At 40.6% G+C, this 18981-nt stretch overlaps 2 protein-coding genes and 1 long non-coding RNA gene across 6 annotated transcripts; 1 reads left to right on the forward strand and 2 right to left on the reverse strand.

Annotated features, from left to right (window-relative positions):
• Positions 1–576: 576 nt before the first annotated feature.
• Positions 577–10036, reverse strand: LOC111249872 (beta-1,4-glucuronyltransferase 1). Of its 4 annotated transcripts, none has more exons than XM_086988817.1 (5): positions 9881–10034; positions 5503–5690; positions 4585–4957; positions 4290–4417; positions 577–3803 (listed from the first exon to the last, which is right to left on the reverse strand). In XM_086988817.1, the coding sequence occupies exons 3-5, from the start codon at positions 4870–4872 to the stop codon at positions 2708–2710; spliced, it is 1512 nt and encodes a 503-aa protein (XP_086844943.1). In that variant the 5' UTR covers positions 4873–4957; positions 5503–5690; positions 9881–10034; the 3' UTR covers positions 577–2707. The 4 variants fall into 4 exon arrangements, with proteins under 4 accessions (XP_086844943.1, XP_086844944.1, XP_022660050.1 ...); XM_086988818.1 differs by lacking the exon at positions 9881–10034 and adding an exon at positions 9729–9872; XM_022804315.2 differs by lacking the exon at positions 5503–5690 and having other exon boundaries at positions 9881–10036.
• A 111-nt stretch (positions 10037–10147) lies between these two features.
• LOC147756165 (uncharacterized) lies at positions 10148–18494 on the forward strand. The gene is made up of 3 exons (XR_015327555.1): positions 10148–10247; positions 15160–15535; positions 18084–18494. It is a non-coding gene; the product is annotated as an uncharacterized LOC147756165 (long non-coding RNA).
• On the reverse strand, positions 11379–13283 carry LOC111249031 (beta-1,3-galactosyltransferase 2-like). Its single transcript, XM_022802300.2, has one exon. The coding sequence runs from the start codon at positions 12924–12926 to the stop codon at positions 11997–11999; it is 930 nt and encodes a 309-aa protein (XP_022658035.1). The 5' UTR covers positions 12927–13283; the 3' UTR covers positions 11379–11996.
• Positions 18495–18981: the final 487 nt, after the last annotated feature.

The following is an 18981-nucleotide window of genomic DNA, read 5'->3' on the forward strand; positions in this document are numbered from 1 at the left end:
TTCATACCAAGTCACGACCTCCCCGACTATAGATACATGCCGGTGTTCACACAAAAGCGTCTCAGTGCCCTGTACACAGTCTACTGAATCCCGGTTCTCTAATCTCACTGCTGTCCAATGCCTGGCTCAACAAATGACACTACAAACTACAGCGCACCCAAAGTAGTACTCCGTCGCTTGGGGAGTCCTTCCGGTGGATACCATTTGAAAAGACAAGTTTTTAGAGTCATCTCACGATCGATTGTAACCAGTGTTGGATAGATCTAGTAGAAGTCCATGAAAATATCGGAGCAGATGCTTATGTGACCGACCGTGCACTCCCATCACTTTCTCCAAGTCCCAAATTTAATGCCAAGCTTCGAGTAGTTAAAAAATAGTAGATATGGCGACAATGCAACTCTCTCAACACCCGCTGCCAACCAGGAACTTTACGTTTTTCCAACTATTGAAGCAACATGAACAAAAGTTGTGGTAGCATGTGACCATAGATAGAAACTCATGATAGACCTATCGAAATGTATCACTGCTAGACAAAACATAGATGGAACTTATGTAAGACGCAGAAGCGCATCTTGGTTTCCGCTATTTTACGTCCACATAACTTTTACATCGTTTATTATATATCATTATTTATTTACATCGAAGATCAGATTTTGAGCTTACAGAAGTTGGGCAGGAACACCGTGGCGAAGGGGCTGTTCTGCATCAATCGACCAACAGTGCATCTCACTATGATTTAAGTTTCACTGATCGTTTCCCACCGGCATTTGTTTTTCGCCAATGACTTACCAAATAATAGGACGAGTAATTTTAGCCGCTAAATTTTGATTTGCATAGTAACTCGTTGTATAATGCATGCTCACGTTTAAATTCAGTTTATTTAATCATTTTTTTTTTATGAGGTACCGACAAATGAAAGAAGCCCAAACAGCAACGATACGTTAACATATTATAATAATATTTAAGCGGTTCGTGTGCAGGTCTTTACAACACCCAGTATCTCTACCATAAGTCTATATAATGTCGATAAAAATTTATGTGGGCAGACAACCATGCTACCGTAAATATACGGTATTTGCATTTTGCTCTTCAACAAGCCAAGATAGTAAATACAGTTATCATATTAACCCCAGCCCAAATCCCAGAATAACCACCCGAACCGTAGTAACTTCACTCACATTGAACGTACGGGGAGCATTGACGGATTGTGGATCCATATGTGGACGCTGAGTATTGTGCCGATGGAGCTTTTATGGCGGACGCACATACAAAAGTACGTATACTATAATCAATAGTAAGTACTTATAGTATACAATTATTTATGCAATGATACTAAGTAAGTCAGAAGAAGCGATTGAATGCGGAATATTGGCCGAACGGTAAGTGCCTAGACTGAAATCTGTTGAATACTGATCTGTAATAGATCAATATCCACCGAGTATGGTGAAACGGTTGCGGAGACACCAAAGATTCTACCAGTCGAAAACAGGCGGCCCATCTCGAGTGGGTAAACTTTTTTTGATCGTTGATTACTCGGAACAAACAATGACTAATATAGCAGACAGACGCCCATACTCAGCCGACTGAATTTTACACAGTATATATCTATATTTATATATATACATTCGCACGTATAGTTCATGCGTAATACCCGAAGCGCTCGTTACCATTCTTTTGAAAGCGTAAGGTAGAGGAAAAAGGATCTTCCTGCTAATGCAAATACCCATACACGTGATAAATCTCATCTTGAAAATATTATCTCGATTAGATTTTATAATGGTGAACAAAATCACGAACGAAATACGTCTGCTCTAGTCTGACCTTTGAGATCTCGTTTTTGCGATCTGGCTTCCCCGTTTGCCGAAACTTTCAAAGGCATCGAAACGAAAACGTCGCGTCCATTCTATTTTCGAAATTCTGCACTTGAGATTATCATCAGCCGCTATTCACTTTAATAAAAAAAAAAGGAAAACTATTGATTTTTTTGCACATTGCAAGAGAGCCGAGCTTGCCCGATCTGATGCATTGCTTAACTTAGCGCTAGAAATCAACTTCTTGACTGGAACAAGCCAGTTTGTTTAAACAGCAAGCTACGTAACATGTCCAATGTCTTACTAATTTATCACTTGATCACGGTATAACTGCAGGGTAATCAAAAATAGCTATGGCTCAGGAAAATTTACATTTGAGGGTTGGTGCAGGGCTAACACTATGAACCACAACTTTGCCTTTTCCCAGTTATAAACTAACATGAGCATCCTATGTTATATTAATTTCGTAAGTATCGTAGTTAATTTATATCTATTCTCAAATTTAATTATCTTTTATGTGTTTGTTTTCTTTATAAAAACGTTTATTATATTTCTTTATATTTACTAAATGTTTTCCCCAGTTATCACTAAGTTTCTCTCAGATTTCCCGCTGAAAAGGCAGACACTTTTTAAGAGATATATATATATATATATATATATATATATTTATATAAACAAATAATCTTGTCGTTGCAAGCACTTCACTCCCATATATTCGTTTTTCCTCGATTGTCATCAACTCGGACTGGACTTTTTTCTTTCTTTCCTGCAATTTAGACTAAAAGGTCAAATAGCGTATTCCTGTTGTTGTTGGTGTTAATAGTGTATAAATAAGAAAATATTACTATATACAAACCTATATATATATATAGAGGCTTGTCCGCTTTTTGGCCCTGCTATGGTGAAGCACCAAAAATCGCTATGCTTCTATTTCCATATCGAGCAGCCATGTCCTTTTTAAATTGTAGAAATAGACGCCGATTTTGAACATTCTGTCTTTCACGCCAGAAACCTCGGCTTTTCCTCGTCTGAATGCCCCGATGGACAGCAAACGCCTCATCAAGAACCTGAAATTCGAAATTGGCCAGATGTGTCTCGTACACCTGCGTGTTTCGCGTGAATCCATAGCCAATGAATCGCTCATCGTGACGTGGTACACTAAATGGCGCCACATAGAATGGCTCATAGAAAAATTCATAGTTTGTGACCTTATAGGCAACCTTGAGTGTGTCACGCGAATTTTTGGCCAGACGTTCCCAGAGTTCATGATTAGTGGCGTATTGGTTATGGATGAAGACGACCTTGTGGAAAGGTCGAGCAAATCCTGCAGCCACCATTTTTAGTAGGTCCACCTTGCTCCGAGGCATATCGGCACGTTCCGGCATCTCATACGTCGGTACGACGTACACCTCTCGTTGTGTCTTTCGATTATGGAGAAATTCATTTAGCTGTGATGCAAGGGCGGGCTTTGGGACGATATCGATGTCTGTAAGAAAGAAGTATTTGGAGCCCATGCGTTCACAGCCGTCGCGCGCGACGTTTCGCAGGTGATTCTGTGGGAAGAGTAACTTAGTCAGATCTAATGCCTTCGTCGTTTTCAGTGGCGGTTGAGGTGGACTTGGAAGCAGCGTTTTAAGTTGGTCGACGCAGGATGTTGTCTCACTAAATTGTGTCCCAACCCCTCGGACGTGTAGGTCGATTCGCGACCCGTCAACCGGGAGCACAACATGGAACGCAAAATTGAGTCGCACAGCATCTGAACATATGCCGAGTACGTGGATAAACTGGCGAAGAGCCTGCAGTTCCTCAGTCGACCGAACAGAGATGGCAACTGACACGGGCCCATCCCAGTGTTGAGCAATATCAAGGAGTCCGATGAGGCGATCTAACGATGACAGCGTTGCTAAACACACAAGTGAGTTCGAAATCGATTCCTGATCCTCAGCAACGACAACATCTTCAAAGATACGGTAACGACGTGAACGATCCAATCTGAAACAAGATTCAAAAATGATGAAGATTCATTATGCATTTGACTCGTTCGGTATGTCTGTTTGGATAGCTAGCATACAGGACTAGTGATATCGATCCCGGCATTATTTCCAGTAAGATGACAATACGATAACAATGTACTAGTGCACTGTGAATCTCTTACAGCTTTCGGCTGATCGATTCTCCCTAGCCGAAACTAATAACTTGGATATACTTGTTTTTGTAAAAAACTAGTTAGTATAAATATAACCAATTCAATAAATTATGCTATTGTATAAAAACGTGTTTTCACAATAATTTTAATACTTTTCAGTTGCTTTGTGGCAGATGTATATACCAAGGAACAAAAAAAGTTACGCTAGCGACCCAAAACCTTCGCAAAGATGCCGCTTTTTCAAATAATTGCGCTTAAAGATAAATTATGTAGATCAATATAGACTACAACATCTTGTGCACTATGTAGTCTACGTTAGAACTACTACTTACTTGACATTACGAAAATTAAAGGTTGGCATATCGAATCCTGTGGTGACTATTGATGGCGCCATTAGGGTTGACACATTGGATTCGCTAAGGGAGAAGGCTTTTGGCGACCAGACCAATTTCCACGGGTTCTGTAGTTGCAAAGGTAGCACAATATCGTACGGAAAGCTTTTTAACGGAAGCAATTCTTCTCAGTAAGCAAGGGCAAGTAAGCCTAAATAAATAAAATAGAAAGCGCTAAATACATAAATGAGATCCATGACGAACTTTTCTGTTCCGTTCGATTTAGCTTACTCACCGGCGTGCTAGGGTCAGCCGTTCGGATCAGAACAGCTGTCGTATTTACGAGTGCTACGAAGATGAATGCGGCGGCAACGACAGCGGCCCGCCGACGCCACGCACGACCCCATAGCTGGAGGTGGGGCCCTGCGCGAAGACAGTAAAGGCCACCACAATCACACGGTAGGCTACCATGGGACTTACTGGGACAGGACAACGAGCTCATTCGACTTCCTCCACCCCTATGGCCGTTTGTGGGACCGACAAGGGAGGAGGAAAATCTGCTGCTACAACGCCCACACATCATCACCGAGCACTCAACACCCAATGACGGGCTCCTCCCCCTGAGCGACGGCCAACGCGTAAAATGGCCGACAGCCACTTCATTGCGTCTGAAATCATTGTTATTATAATTGTTACTACTGCAACCATCCAGTATAACATGCCAAGGCATATGGCCTAATTTATAACTATTCAAAGGAATACAAAAGGTGACACGGTTCTACGGGAAACCGCTCAGAAGATAAGGCAGCTAATTATAGGATTTACGGCAAATGCGAAAAAGTCCGAGACCAAGATTAATAACTTTTAAGCGCCCACCATAAATGGCAACGGGTTACATTATCCTTTACCTATATTGACATCAATGAAATTATCTGTAGTTGCATTACCTTTTAATCCCCCAGTTTATGACAGTTATTAAACAAATGTTGTTTAATAACTGCAGTGTAAGTATTTGTCGAGGCATCACAGGCGATATACAGACATAAACATTTGGCTAACTTAATAAATGAGCATCCTACCGGTACATGCGTAAAAATTGTGATCATACTGTATGATATTGGCCTTCTTGGCTGAATGGTTGGCTGCCAACGAATTGTTCGCTACCGCCAGTTGGTGTGTCCCAATTAGTTCGAGATGTTGACACGAATCTTACCTTCTCCGATTCTCATCGTGGTATCAGCTCTATGTGACGATAAGGTCCTTAGACACGACACCTAGCGTGCCTCTACTTTACTGGCATTTAATGTCTTCCGCTTCCTTGCCAGGCAGGGTAGGGTCGGATTGTCGTGGCTAAGACTTGAGATCTCAGAAGCGTTTGGCTGATTTTAGAGCATGTATGCACTAACCACAGGCCAAATTAGTGAATAGAATTTTGTGAAGCTTTAAGTTTAAAGTCAGCTGTTAAATTGATTGTTAAGTTGTTCATTAGACGATTGTGTAGAAAATGGGGTTAAATCACTAGTTCGGTGTTTTTTTTGGTAGATGATAGAACGTAACGTTGCAACACATCGACATTAACTCTGTGTTGCAAATTTCGCTCTAAATAATAGGGCTAATGGCTTAAAAAGACATGACCCAAACAAAAAAAATTGCAAACGGGTGCCAAAATGAATCAAAAATTGGCTATCATAACTTAAACTCTCGATATGATCCTAGATGTCCCTTGGTGCCACTGAATTGCACTGACGAAAACTTAGTACGAAGTTTCCTACTATCCTACTTCTTTATTTTTTCGTACTGTAACGTGCATCGCTTCTGTCACCTCGAGCGCCTATCTTTTATGACCTCGCATTGATTAACCTAACCTACCTAGATAATTATTGTGAAATCCTTCAAAATAAACTATTTTCACGTTTTTAGTGTAACTTGTTTTTTTTTTTACAGACTTTAGCTTGAAGGGACGCTGCACGCTTATCTGCTCGATTCTATAATTATAACAGGAGTAGAAACATTTTAACTACTTCTTTTAGCAATGCTTTCAAGGGTCAAATGTTTTGAAAGTCGTTGAAAAACTGAATCTGGAATATACTTAACCGAGAACGACAAGAGTCTCGTTAATGGCACCAGCGTAGACGGTAAATAAATTGAGCAAAGGGCACTTTAGAGATATAAAACAAGAGATCTACGAGTGTAGTACAACACAATGTGCAGATGTTCGAATGAGGCCGCTAAGAAAAGGTGATGCGCCGACACAGCTGAATCATCTCGAAAGGCGATGAAAAATAGGACAAAAGAAATAGGCTTCTTACTTGTAACTGACGTCGTCAAAAAGCAATCGTATCTAGGGACAACATATTTGGCGCAACATTCTTTTTGCTTCATTTTCATATGGCCATCTTGAGTGATAAGCTCGTTATTGTCGTAATATTTTGAAGTGCATGTTTGTACCCCCGAAGTCGAGCCTTTAAAATATTATTACGTTTTAAATCGAGTGAGTGTACGGCTGAAGGCTCAATTGAATAATACATAGTGGTCCGTTCTTGGACAGAAAGAAATAAAAACTGAATATAGGTAAGGTGTTTTTAAATACGTTTAGGCAGTACCAACCCCTTAAACACAATTTTTTTATCTGCCGCTCGTCAAAAACGTAACGTAACATAGTAGAATGATTTACGGATTATTTAATATTCTGCATTTGCGAAAACAACTCATCGGACAACTCCTCATTAGGTAAGCGCAGAACTGGGAGAATCGGCTAGTATAACCTAGATTAGGCTACTAGGAACATAACGGTTATTTTTTTATACCTGTGTTGTGCTTCGTAATGCAATGTACCGTTGGAACCTCTTTATTCTTTCTATACGCCGTCGTCGCTTTGTTTTGATAAGAAAAAGGTCCTGCCTTAAACTCGGTTTTAAAACTATGTTATGGTTGCTATGGCAAGTGTCTGTTTCACATGCGGTGGGGGCGTTATGGCTAAAAGATATACCTCCACTTTCAAAGTTAGTAAGTGTTTTTTGACCAGTAGCCCCCTCTTGAAAATTCTCGTCGAACATGCCACATCTATCCTGAATTGTTTTAGCAGTCGAAAACGCTGTCTGACGACACGTAAAGTGCCTATTTTTAAAATCCTACCTTAACGTCAAGCTTTGTGTTCTTTCAAATCAAAAACGTACGATATACAACCGTTGGTAGCACAATTGCGATCGAAAGGTATTAGACAAAAAGAGCCATTATTTCCTTGACGAAATCGTTCGACATACAATAACTATACAGGGTAATGCGTTCAAATCAGGAAAAACTTTGGCGGACGGTTTGTCGTAACAGGCGTCAGTTAATATGCTTGTCCTAGTACCAGCCAAAACCCAGTTTCTTCCAGAACAAAAAAATACATTTACCTTAGAGAAAAAAAACAGTGCGGCTTTTAAGTATTCAGGGTTGACTTTCGTCAGGGAAACTGAAATGGGAAAATAGCGGGATTTAATGTACAAAGCTTGAAAATCTATCAAAATGGTTCGAAAAGCCACTTTTGATAAATCCTCGTGTTTTGATTCAGAAATTATTTATCATTTTTTAGAAGAGGATATTAGGTGTTAATTGGATTGTTCAAGTAAGCTTCAAGGGTTTTTTTTAGTTAGGTTTTTAGAGCCTCTGCGTTTCTGCAGCCTTCGATCTATTATTACCCCAGAATTTAATTTTGCAAATTTTTTGTGCGTAGCGTATTTTGGGGCAAATAGCTTAATGTTAAAAGTTAATTCGTGGGTTGAAGAAAGAACATTTTAAAAAGTTACTGCTTACTCGTTTAAATCCCGAATCGGAGCTATATTCGCAATGAATGATAATTTTATTAATGAAAGTGATCGCCAGGAGGTACATTTCGAGCACACGCAAAAAAACGTAGTCATATGGTTTTCATTGATCGAATGGTGTCAAAGAACAGTTTTCATTAGATGCAGTCTAAAAAAAACCTCAATTTAGACGCGCCACCATATATTTATTTGGAAAGTATTTAGGTAAGCCATTGGAATAGAATTTTGGAGTGTTCTATGGTCGAACGCGATACACCTCCAATTTGCAGGTTCGGAATCCGCTCCCTGACAGTTGTGGTCCATCTGGGTTAATCAACCGTGCATTTCGAATTTGAAGCGTCGGTTGACGGCTTGTTTAGTTAGAGAGTTACCAGAAAACTTCAAAACGATCAGATCCAACACCCGGAATCAGGGATTATTCGAAGATCCATCAATACGCATTTTCAATCTGCTGTGGGGGTTTTTCCCCATTACTCTGCACATGTTACTGAAAACCTATGAAAGTAATTATTCTGATATAATCCTGTTGCCGTACAAAAATAATTTGGTGTGGTTTTTTCTTTAAACTAGAGCTGTAAAGTTTTCTACCATTATGTGAGGGGAGGTTGGTCAAAGCTTTGCATTGCGCATAATTATCTACTTCAGCAACACATCGTAATAACAATGATGATGTTTCACCTCAAAACCTTAAAGCCGGTAACACATATTTTCAATGGAAATATTCCAGTGTCGAAACGGAAGGACTTCAAACGCAAATGTAATAACTTTTTAATAGAATACGCCTTTTAATATTGAATATAGCGTAATGCGAAAGCAATCGGTACGGTAAATCGTTACGGGGAACGTAAATACCAAATACATCACAATTTACGGGGTTTCACTTGCGTGCACGTTTCAATTCTATCCATGACAGATCGTATCGGCCTATTGTATTGCTCGGCTTATTCCAAAAGATAGTAATGGTCAGGTTGCAGGAACGAAGTTAGTGGGAAACAATCTGGAGCAAATCTAGCGCAGATAAGTTATGTATGCTCAACTCAGAGCGTAAACTGAAAATTAGTCGATGATATCGTAAACATTCGCGGTAAAATATCAAGAGTCTCAGAAGTTCATGGATTTAACCTGATTGAAGGCTTAGAATATGCATTATGAGAAACAAGCCTCGGTAAAAGCGCAGCCATTTAGGTCCACAAGCTAATCCCTCAACTATTTACGCGAGGTTCTTTACACTGGCAAATTCCTGAAACACGCGTTTTTCTCACGACGACTTGAATCTTTTTCCCATTAGCGAACCGTCTAATACTAATTTTACTGCTCCGTAAAAAAGTACTGAAGGTATTTATTAAAGAAGAGGTATTCCCTTTGCGACTTTAAACAGAGACTTTTGGGTGCAAGAGACGTCCAACATAACTTGTCCCTCTTTTGATTCGGGAGCACAATGAAGAAAACTATAATCTATACACAAACGCACAAATCACACGTTATGACACATCTGTACACATAATGCCGATGAACATACACAAGCTGGCGACTCGGACTAAATTAGCTCTAATACTCAATCATTTGTGGCACAATTAATGCGGCCTTGATCATAGCGTAGTCAAATCGTGCCTACTTAGTAACACCTTACTCATCTGGTTATAGGGCACTGTGTCCTATCTTTCTCTGTAATTGGCTGTGTAAATTGTTGTCAGTTCTCGCTCTTTGTCCATATTTAGGAAGTACGTAACCTGTAAGTCCGACTCACATTCGAGTTCTATCTGGAACAGCACCTCTACCTACCTTAAAACAGGCGACCCTTCCTGTGCCAGCAGGCTAAGCCAGTTATGGCAGTGCGACACTCACTTTGTACGACCTTTCTGTACGCCATCTACCTATCTACACTATGTATGGTGGTCATCGCCGCCGTCGGATGAATTATAGAACGCAAGTGTGCAGACGACGTCCGGCATGCGAGCGGTAGAGGAGTGGGTGGCTGTGCGGATGTTGTGGGGAAGGGTCCGAAGGATCGAAAGGGCAGCTGGTGAAGGCCGTAGGCCGATTTTTCGAATAGACTCTTTGACGACGGTGGTTTGAATTCGTCTTAAGAGCCCCAAGTGTCGGAACACCGCTGGGAATGCAAAGAAGGGAGCGACCTGCCGATTACGAGGTACGACAAGACACGCCCATGTTTGGAACAGGCAGCAGATATCCTGAAGGGAAGGGGGTGGAGCCGCTAAAGACAATGAATATTCCCTCCAAGCTAAACTATTTCCTAACCACGACACACCTTATAGAAGAGCCGGCGCTCGGCTAAAAGTGCATATTTATAGCGAAGGTTAAGGCTAAAAGTTATAGCGAAGTATGCATATGCGTACGAATGTTTGAAGATCTTGCTTACTACCCCAACACTTGTACGAAGTCAGCTGACATTGACGAGTGGCTGCTTAACAAAAGTGAGCTACAGAAAGCAGGGGCGAAAAAGGGTATTTTATGATATGTCCCATTATGTAAATTGTGAGAAATTAGGGGTTTTCAAACTTAGGCAGAAAAATATGCTTTCCACCGATGGATTCAGACAATATACTCCTGAGGCGAAATTATAGCTGAGTACGAATATGATAGATGTCACGCGATGTTTTTCTAGACTGTTTTTGCGAATGCTAGTTACGTGTGACTATGAAAGCGTAATTGAATAGACAAGATAAAGACGGCCATTATACTGCTTTCCTTAGGCACAAAGTGTGCTAGTATATACAATTTATATAAATTGGGAAACCGTAAAGGTCACAATAATTTTGACTTATTTTCTGCGTGTAATTGGATTGAATGGAACCAGCAGTGCGTGAATTAAGGGTGGAAAGTTCCTAAGCGCCGCCTCTACTGCATATGGCATCAACGGTTTAATGTTGCAATAACGCAAATGTTAAAGACCTTTTAACTAGTTGTAATAAACTCTTTCTTAAAAACCGGTTTTTGCCTAGATGCTTTACATAGGGGCATATTGGTCTTTGATATTTCGTTTTTAGGTTAACGGTAGGCAAAACTAGATGGATCTTGTTACTGGTGGAAATGATGGGTGGGGATACACGGAAAACTCATTTATGTTTCCCTATCGATATAAGCTAGATATGTTCGTAGTGATAAGCGATGACCTTTGTGAACTGGTTGACAGATGTTCACTTTACCACCTGTTATACAGAGAAGCTAAGGGCTGCTAATAAAGATAACATTTAGTTGGACAAAAGTTAAGCCGTCAGTTTACATAAAAAAAAAACTAAAGCGACCCTGAAATGGTCTATTTTGGAACTACGTTTGGATAGCGATATTTATTTTGCAAAGGGCGTGACAAACGTGTGAGGTCTACCCTATGAGGGGGTCATATATTGCATTCAAATTTGTTCATGAAAAAGGTGCGTTTTTTTTTCAATTCTTAACTTCGTGCTTTGGATAAGGTCTTGTCAGGCTACACCGCTCTTGCTTATAGTACGATTTATACTGGGTGATATGAGCACCTAGTTGAGCTTCACTAGAGCATTTTATAGTTACTCTATCAGGTCGCCAGTCTAACCTAAAAACCGACATAAGGTATGTTTATATATGTAAATGTATTTGTATGTTGAAATTATAAAGAAAAATAATCGCCAAATACATATTCACCTATTAAAGAATAAGTGACAAACTACATTTACCTTGACATTGTTATACCTAACGTCCTATTGTATTGATCGCGCTCTATTTTATATATCTGCGCGAATATATAAATCCATTATATCGTTAGATCACGACATGTATATTTTAGGTTTAATTCTACAGTTTTCGAGACTTCTATATTTTCACTATGTTTTATACATTGATGGACTTTGTGTCATTCCCAGCTAGATGTCTGTGAGCTCTCCAACGAAAATGACGCATATAATCAGTACACTCGATGCACTGCTGGATCTTTTCTTTTCACTTTATCACACATCGCAAGCCTCTTTTGAAGGCTTCTCCATGAAATCCTTAAATATTCTGGGGTGTATCCGTGACTCATAAACCATGGGCCAGCTGATGGGTCGCAAGCTCGTAGAAATACCCTCGAGTTGGAAAACCCTGCCTGAGCGAACCGTGTAATGCCCACTTTTTCGGCTACTATACCAGTCCAGAAGACGTCTTCGAGGTAGAGATAGCGCAAGTTCTGCGATCCTTCGTAGAGAAGGGCAGGACAGTCACCGGTCATCAGGTAACTGACACCAGTCACAAAATCAGGAAAGTACGTTTCATTATAGAGATACGGCGGAACGTACCATTTGGATGTCGGTTGTCGTATGGGCGTCCATCCTTGCGCCAAGTTACCCCATATGGATTTAGGTTGTGCTAAATGATTGATGTCCTTCAAAAACTTCTTCGTATTAATCAGAACGTCATCGTCCGCCTTAAGAATGAATTGCACTCGAGGACAGCGTGTGGCTGCATAGCGGATCATCGCAAGTGATTTTAGTGTCAAGTTATAATATGAATCTTTAAAGTCCTCCTGGACGATGTCACCATACGCTCGAATCTCTTCTATCAATATTGGATCGTACGACTTGCCGAGAAGGAACACGACCTTAGCGCCGGCCTGCACAAAAGCTTTGCCCCACGTATCTCGTATAGCTAACCGATTCTCGATGTTAATAGGTTTCGAAAAGACACACACCAATAGGTTTGCCGATTCGTTGCATTTTTTCGGGACTGCTAAATACCGTGCCTGCGGCAATCCAGCTTTTGTCATCGGTTCCAATAACAGAGCGCGTAGCACAATACCAAACACCGATGTGAAGCTGACTAGCCCCAGGGCGGCCCGCGCCGCCCGGAGCCTGCTCATCGTGTGGCTCAAATCCCAAAGCTCATAATATGGTGTGGAATAGCTTCAAATTGCCTACCTCACTTTACTACAGTTTGTGACTCTCTACGCTTCCCGGCAAGCACCCAGCAACGCCCGGCCGGTCGGTCGGTCAGCCAGTCAGATTGAGGCTACAGACAAGCGACGGCCCTCGGCCGCGACAAGATCGCCACCAGCAACAGTTTTCTGTGTGTGTGTGTGTGTGTGTGTTCGCAATTGACTACGGATGATCTGGTTGCCATGCGTGACTGCGTTTAGCGCTAGCAAATTACGTAGCCGCCTGGACGAGGACCTCAGCTTTCGGTGCTTTTTTTCAGTGCATGTCATACTCCGAAACCATGGGCCGTGAAGTTTATGAAACCCATACAAGATAAAGGGCTGACGCGAAGCTACCCTTGACTGCTGCCTCGTTTTTAATACGATCCGTTGTCAACTAACACTGTTAGGCTAGATTACGTTTTATGGACCATTTCTCGATAACCATAACAGCGTTAGTAACAGAGTAGGATTATTTTAGCAATTTTATTATTAAAAGCTTGCGAACAAATGCGAGGACTTTCATAATGAAAGTTATTGATGTCCTACAAACTATTGGACGCTGTGCAGAACTGACTGATCAATGGTAGCACACAAACATGACTTAAACCATAACTTGAACGAATGCCGAACCAGTTACCGCATTTGGTCTGTATGAGTTTAAAGCTTGGATGGAAATGGTTTATTCTATAATCTAATTAAAAGCAAAGTACAATCCATAGTCTTTCACGTGATTTGCCCGAAGCAGGCGGGATCGAATCCAAAAAAGAACACGCAAATAAACGTAAAGTATGCCTCGGGTACCTAACTAACTTATTTATTTAAACCTTGTAGGCTTAGGCTTAATACTTACTCGGATTATTGTTCTGCTAATTGACACGCTACAGATTTGAAACGACTTTAACAATACCGTACTACAGTTTTTGAGCAATTCGTCTTTGGAGTGCACAAGCCAGCCGCCTATAAACGAATTCCGATGTAGTTTGTTATAGGAATATGTGTTCTGGCTAAATCGTTAAATATAAGTTCGACTTATTTTAAATTAGCGTGCCTCAGAACTATTATATTAGAGGACTTGCCTAGAGTAAGTTAATAGACAATCGAAAACGTTTCAGCAATAATATTAGAAGTCCTTTTTTACCGTTATTCCTGCCATTTTGACGTATTCGAGCCCCATCGGCATGTCCCGATGACCAAAGTACATCTATTATGTTACGTAGAGTGTACTTTGAATGGATCTTGCTGGCAATATTGTAATTTTGTCTAAGACACCAATAAAATTTAGGCGCCGAGCTACCTTAGAGCTCAACGTTAACAGTATCGGATAAACAGGTTCACGCATGCCATATAATAGTTTTAAGTTACCATTGACACAGTAAGGCCTTTTGATTTTGATACTTGGCTTCAGTTCCTCGTCGAGTAGTGCCCACCGCACTCGCCTTGGCCAGTTCTACTTGCCTTCAGCCAAACAGTTACAATACTTCTTCGATGAATGTTGTTGTTGTCTTTTCCGATGACTCTTTCGATAGAGACGGACCTCTATTAGAATCCAATCATTTTTGCGGATCGGGTAAGCTGTTCTGGAAAGCCGTTCGTCAATCGCACAAAGCGTTTATAGTTTAGCGTACACTTGCCAGTACTCGTAACCACTGAACAGCCAGCTAGACCTGCACTGATGACCTGGTGTGCGAAGCTTGCCTCGTTGCTTTTCTCGTAGCACTCTCTTTGGACACCACTCACGTCTTCTCTTAGGTTTGACTTAACACCGTTGGCAAACTTGTCCCAAAGCTTAGCATAGCCATTTTTTTAGACGCAAACTACCACCTGTGAATTTTCCGTACTTGTACTTCACATAATCCAGATCCTGGTTTGCGCTTGCATTTAGTACCTCATCCCTTCTTCAAACGATTACCTCTGCAAAAATCATCACACGCATTTTGTTAATATCCTTTAAATTAATGCTACAGGTTTGTTCGTAGCGACTTGTATTCGATATAGAATGGTGCCGATGATTTATACCAATAAATTATCTCATATCTGAGAAATCCACCACCAGTAAAGAGATATATGTATCTCTAACTATTATCAATCTAGAATGACAAAATGTTAGTGTCAAGGTACTGCGTCTAACGCTCGTTATTGTTTTTCTTTGATTTCACTTGATTCGTTGACCTTTTAGGAGGCGTGGTCGCAGCTTTCGCAATTACGTTTCGCGGGCCGTCCTCCTGGCCTGAAGTAAAACCCTCGCCCTGATTTAGAAAAGCGGCTCGTGTAGCTTTGACGACTTTCTTTACGGGATTCAACGTGAATTCATACAATTCAGTATGCAGTCCGAAAATGCCTATTACCATTTCTCGTCTGAGGCGAACGACATCGCTCAGGTCGGTTGTCCGTGCTATACATGGATGCTCCCAACAAGTAGCCGCGCGGTACGTGGTACGAAGGGATGGCTTCAGCAAAATTCAACATACGTTAGATTCTATGAGCTTAAATTCATTTCAAAGTATTGATAACCTTCAGTTTGCCTGCAAAAATTCCCGCATTCATCAGATGAGGTAAGCCGATGTTCGTCCCAGCTTTATGTTTAATAAATGCTGCATTGATTTGCCCATTGGCGATATTAAGCTGAAGGGCCTATCTACGAGACGTCTAAGCCAATATCCGTTTGCCTTTCTAATAACTTTACTCTAATGAAGTCAATCATTTAAAATGAAGAACGGTTCATTAATGATTTCGTTGCCCGGTTCCGTCTGCCACGGTCATAGGCGTTGCGAAAACGGCTTAAGGAACACCTTTGAGCTTCATAGATTAAAAAACTACGTTAGAATTTTGCTGAAGAGTAGCTCAGTAAGCTAATTAGCTTTTATATTCAGCCCTCAACGACTGCTGCACAATTTACTACCAATGTCTATAAATAGCAGCCGTGATCATTCGTTTATGACGCTCGAGAAAATACTCATTACGCCATTACTACTGTGTGCGTTTAAACATATCGCTTTAAAAACTGAAAAAAACTCGTTTACTGAATCGACACGGCTCATTATAACTTAACAAATATCCAATTTTTTTCTATTAACTAGTTATTGTCTTGTAAGTTAGTCCTGCGACAACGATCGAACTACATCAAGTGGCGCTGCGCCTCAGGTAGAAAAAGCCACAACGTTACGCTACTGACGATTGATATTGAAGGATTTCTTAGATTGCAAACAATCGTGTAGTGGGTAAGGCCGTTCAAGGCTAGTATTGGGGACGAGAAATTTGAGGTTTTGCCAATATACCCTGTTAAGGTTCGTTCTGCTTTCTGAACGGCGACTTCTCATCCCCAGAAAATTGACATAGTGGAGAATTGGCGCAGCACTAGTGTACAGCGTTTTATACGTGCAATTAACTATTCTTGTTTTTACGAATTTAGTAACGTACTTTTGGAAGGTGCTGACGTGAGAAGTTGGCCAATTTCCCTTGAGCGCGTATAGTTCTTGTTGTTGAACCATCTAATAGTTGGCTGCTTGAAAAGAATAGCACACCTCTAAGTCACCGTGGCGCTTAACGTTGAGACAAGATTTGGAACAACGAGCCGGTGTCTATAGCAATGCCTTAAAACAGAAATGTCTACAGTGTGTATTAGTACAGCAAGAGGGTCAGGAAGGAAACACAGGAGCAAAGAGCAGTAGTAAAAAAAAAAAGGTGGATAGCATCTCCTGTCACCGATTGAAATAGAAGTGAGCTTTCTGCTATTCCCACTTCAATGTAGCCGCCAAAAGTCGTCTAATAACGTATGCAAGGGAAGCCAGTCGTACCATTAATCTCATTCTGATCGAGTGAAACATCCGATTGTAATGTGAAAAAAATCGGAAAATTGTACAACTAACTTAGCCAAAGCCTTAAAAAACAAGTAACACAATGTGGTCTGTTGTACATTCTCTCTTGCTCTCTATTTTCCTTTTACTAAGGTATCGGCCTTTGATAGACAACTGCTGAACGTCGAACGAACCGATATAATTGGCACGAACTGCAACAGCAGTTCAAATAGGTCACCAAGTCCAATGTAGCACCATAAAATTGGGTGCGAGAATATACGCAGTATAATTTTACGGATTGCATATGAGGTCTACACCAATATGATCATAGAAATGTTGGCCTCGGCCGAGTTTTGCTCAGATAGTGGTTCTATTATGCCCGTCAACATACGATATTACCTACCGTATGATGGTCTGTTTTACGGTTAGTGTCTCAATGCTCAATCGATGCATTCTTCGATATATGTACCTTTTCAGAGAGGTCTGTATAAAGTCTATATAGTTATGTACTGTGTCCTTTGGGAATAAAAGACGAAATGTCGGCCTATTACTATATGTGGAACCCGTCATACTATACTGTTTGCAGGTATGATACATTGTGATCTTCGGTATATATAGTACAGTATTGCTTCTGCAAAAACAGGGATGCACCATGTATTTCTACGAATGCAAACTAAATCATGTTCTTGTCCACCGAGACCAGTTTAACTCCTTTGACACTTTTTGATTTTTAACTAGAAATGTATAGAACGATATAAACAGATACACTTATAATTGTACTTAGTATTATTTACTAAATATAGTGCCTTGTGGTATTTTTTAGAGGTGCAATACTACGTGTAGTTTTCGAGAATGAAAACCTGCGATGATGATCCATTCGTGCTTCATGAAGACAGTTTCAACCTGTTTTTGTGGATGCGTTATAGTCGCTATTTGTCGATAAAAGTACAGGTTGTACGGTCAAAGCTATTATATTCCGGTGGGTTCGCAAAGGGAGACCGACATAAATTTTAGCAAGAGAAAAGTGCGCTGAGCAGCTGAGATAGCCACACGAACGTATGCAATAAACTACTGAAAAAGGCATTGTCGTTTCAGATGACCTCAGCTCACTGTTCAGTTACGGTTATCAGACCTGCAGAGATATGTTCATTTTTTTATTTATATAGTAAGAAATGTCTCCCACTGCGTTCGTATATAAGATGTGATCCGTACTATACCAGGCGATTCGAGCCTACCTTTTGAAAATGTCAAATGTCTAGCGAAATGCTCGATTGAAGATAAATTCGTTTTCACAATTATGTTTCAGTATTCACATCCGCGCTGAGCAACATCTAAAACCTAAAAGCGTAAAATACGAGACAGTCAAGCGGCACGCGCCTGTAGTAAAACGTTGGCTGACATCTATAGGTAAGCATGTTTCATTAGAAATTACTACTTTTTTTTTAAACACCATTCTTCCTGGGTGACAGTAGCGTAAACTCTGTTCAGTGGGATTAAAACATAAGGCTATTTTCAAACTTCTCAAGAAGCTTCTTATTTATCGTATATTTGGTTGTTCCAAGTTCCTATAGCCTATAGTAATGCGGGCAGGCGATGGGGTCAACCTAAAACGTTGCTTAGTCGTAGTACCAGCTCTAAAACTCGAAACATAGGTGATCAGACCAAACATCACAATCATATCAGTATCTTATGCTGATATGTTCTTCATACGCTATTCGCCGTGATGACGTAGGGGTAACGCTAAAAGCTTATGACCCCAATTGGGTCCTCGGTTTCAATCTCAGAGGATTTATACGATGTTATTTTGCACACACAGATATATCACGTTACGATAATTTCGAATGTTACATAACGTAATAGGAAGAGGCCTTAACACGCAGTTCGTTAGATCTAAATATGTTGGGTCTTGCTGGAATTTGTCTTGTATCTTCTTGAACTTGCTACACGATTATACGGTTCGTGGTGTAGAGAAGTCGAAGTTGGTTGTTTGTCTCCGCAAACGTTTGATGCAGACAAATGAAAAGCAGGTTGCGTTTTTTCAGAGTGTATAAATAAATCCGACAGGTTTTTGGAACATATTCAAATTCATCGAATCACAATTTGACGTTAATTTTTGTTCAAGACAATCTCGCCAAATTGAGCGGCCTATTTATCTCATGACCTATTTCAAGCGGTTGTTTCAGGTGGAATCAGGCCCGGTAGCT

This window comes from Varroa destructor, unplaced genomic scaffold (genome assembly GCF_002443255.2).
Source record: "Varroa destructor unplaced genomic scaffold, Vdes_3.0 BEIS01000004.1, whole genome shotgun sequence".
Classification (NCBI taxonomy): Eukaryota; Metazoa; Arthropoda; class Arachnida; order Mesostigmata; family Varroidae; genus Varroa; species Varroa destructor.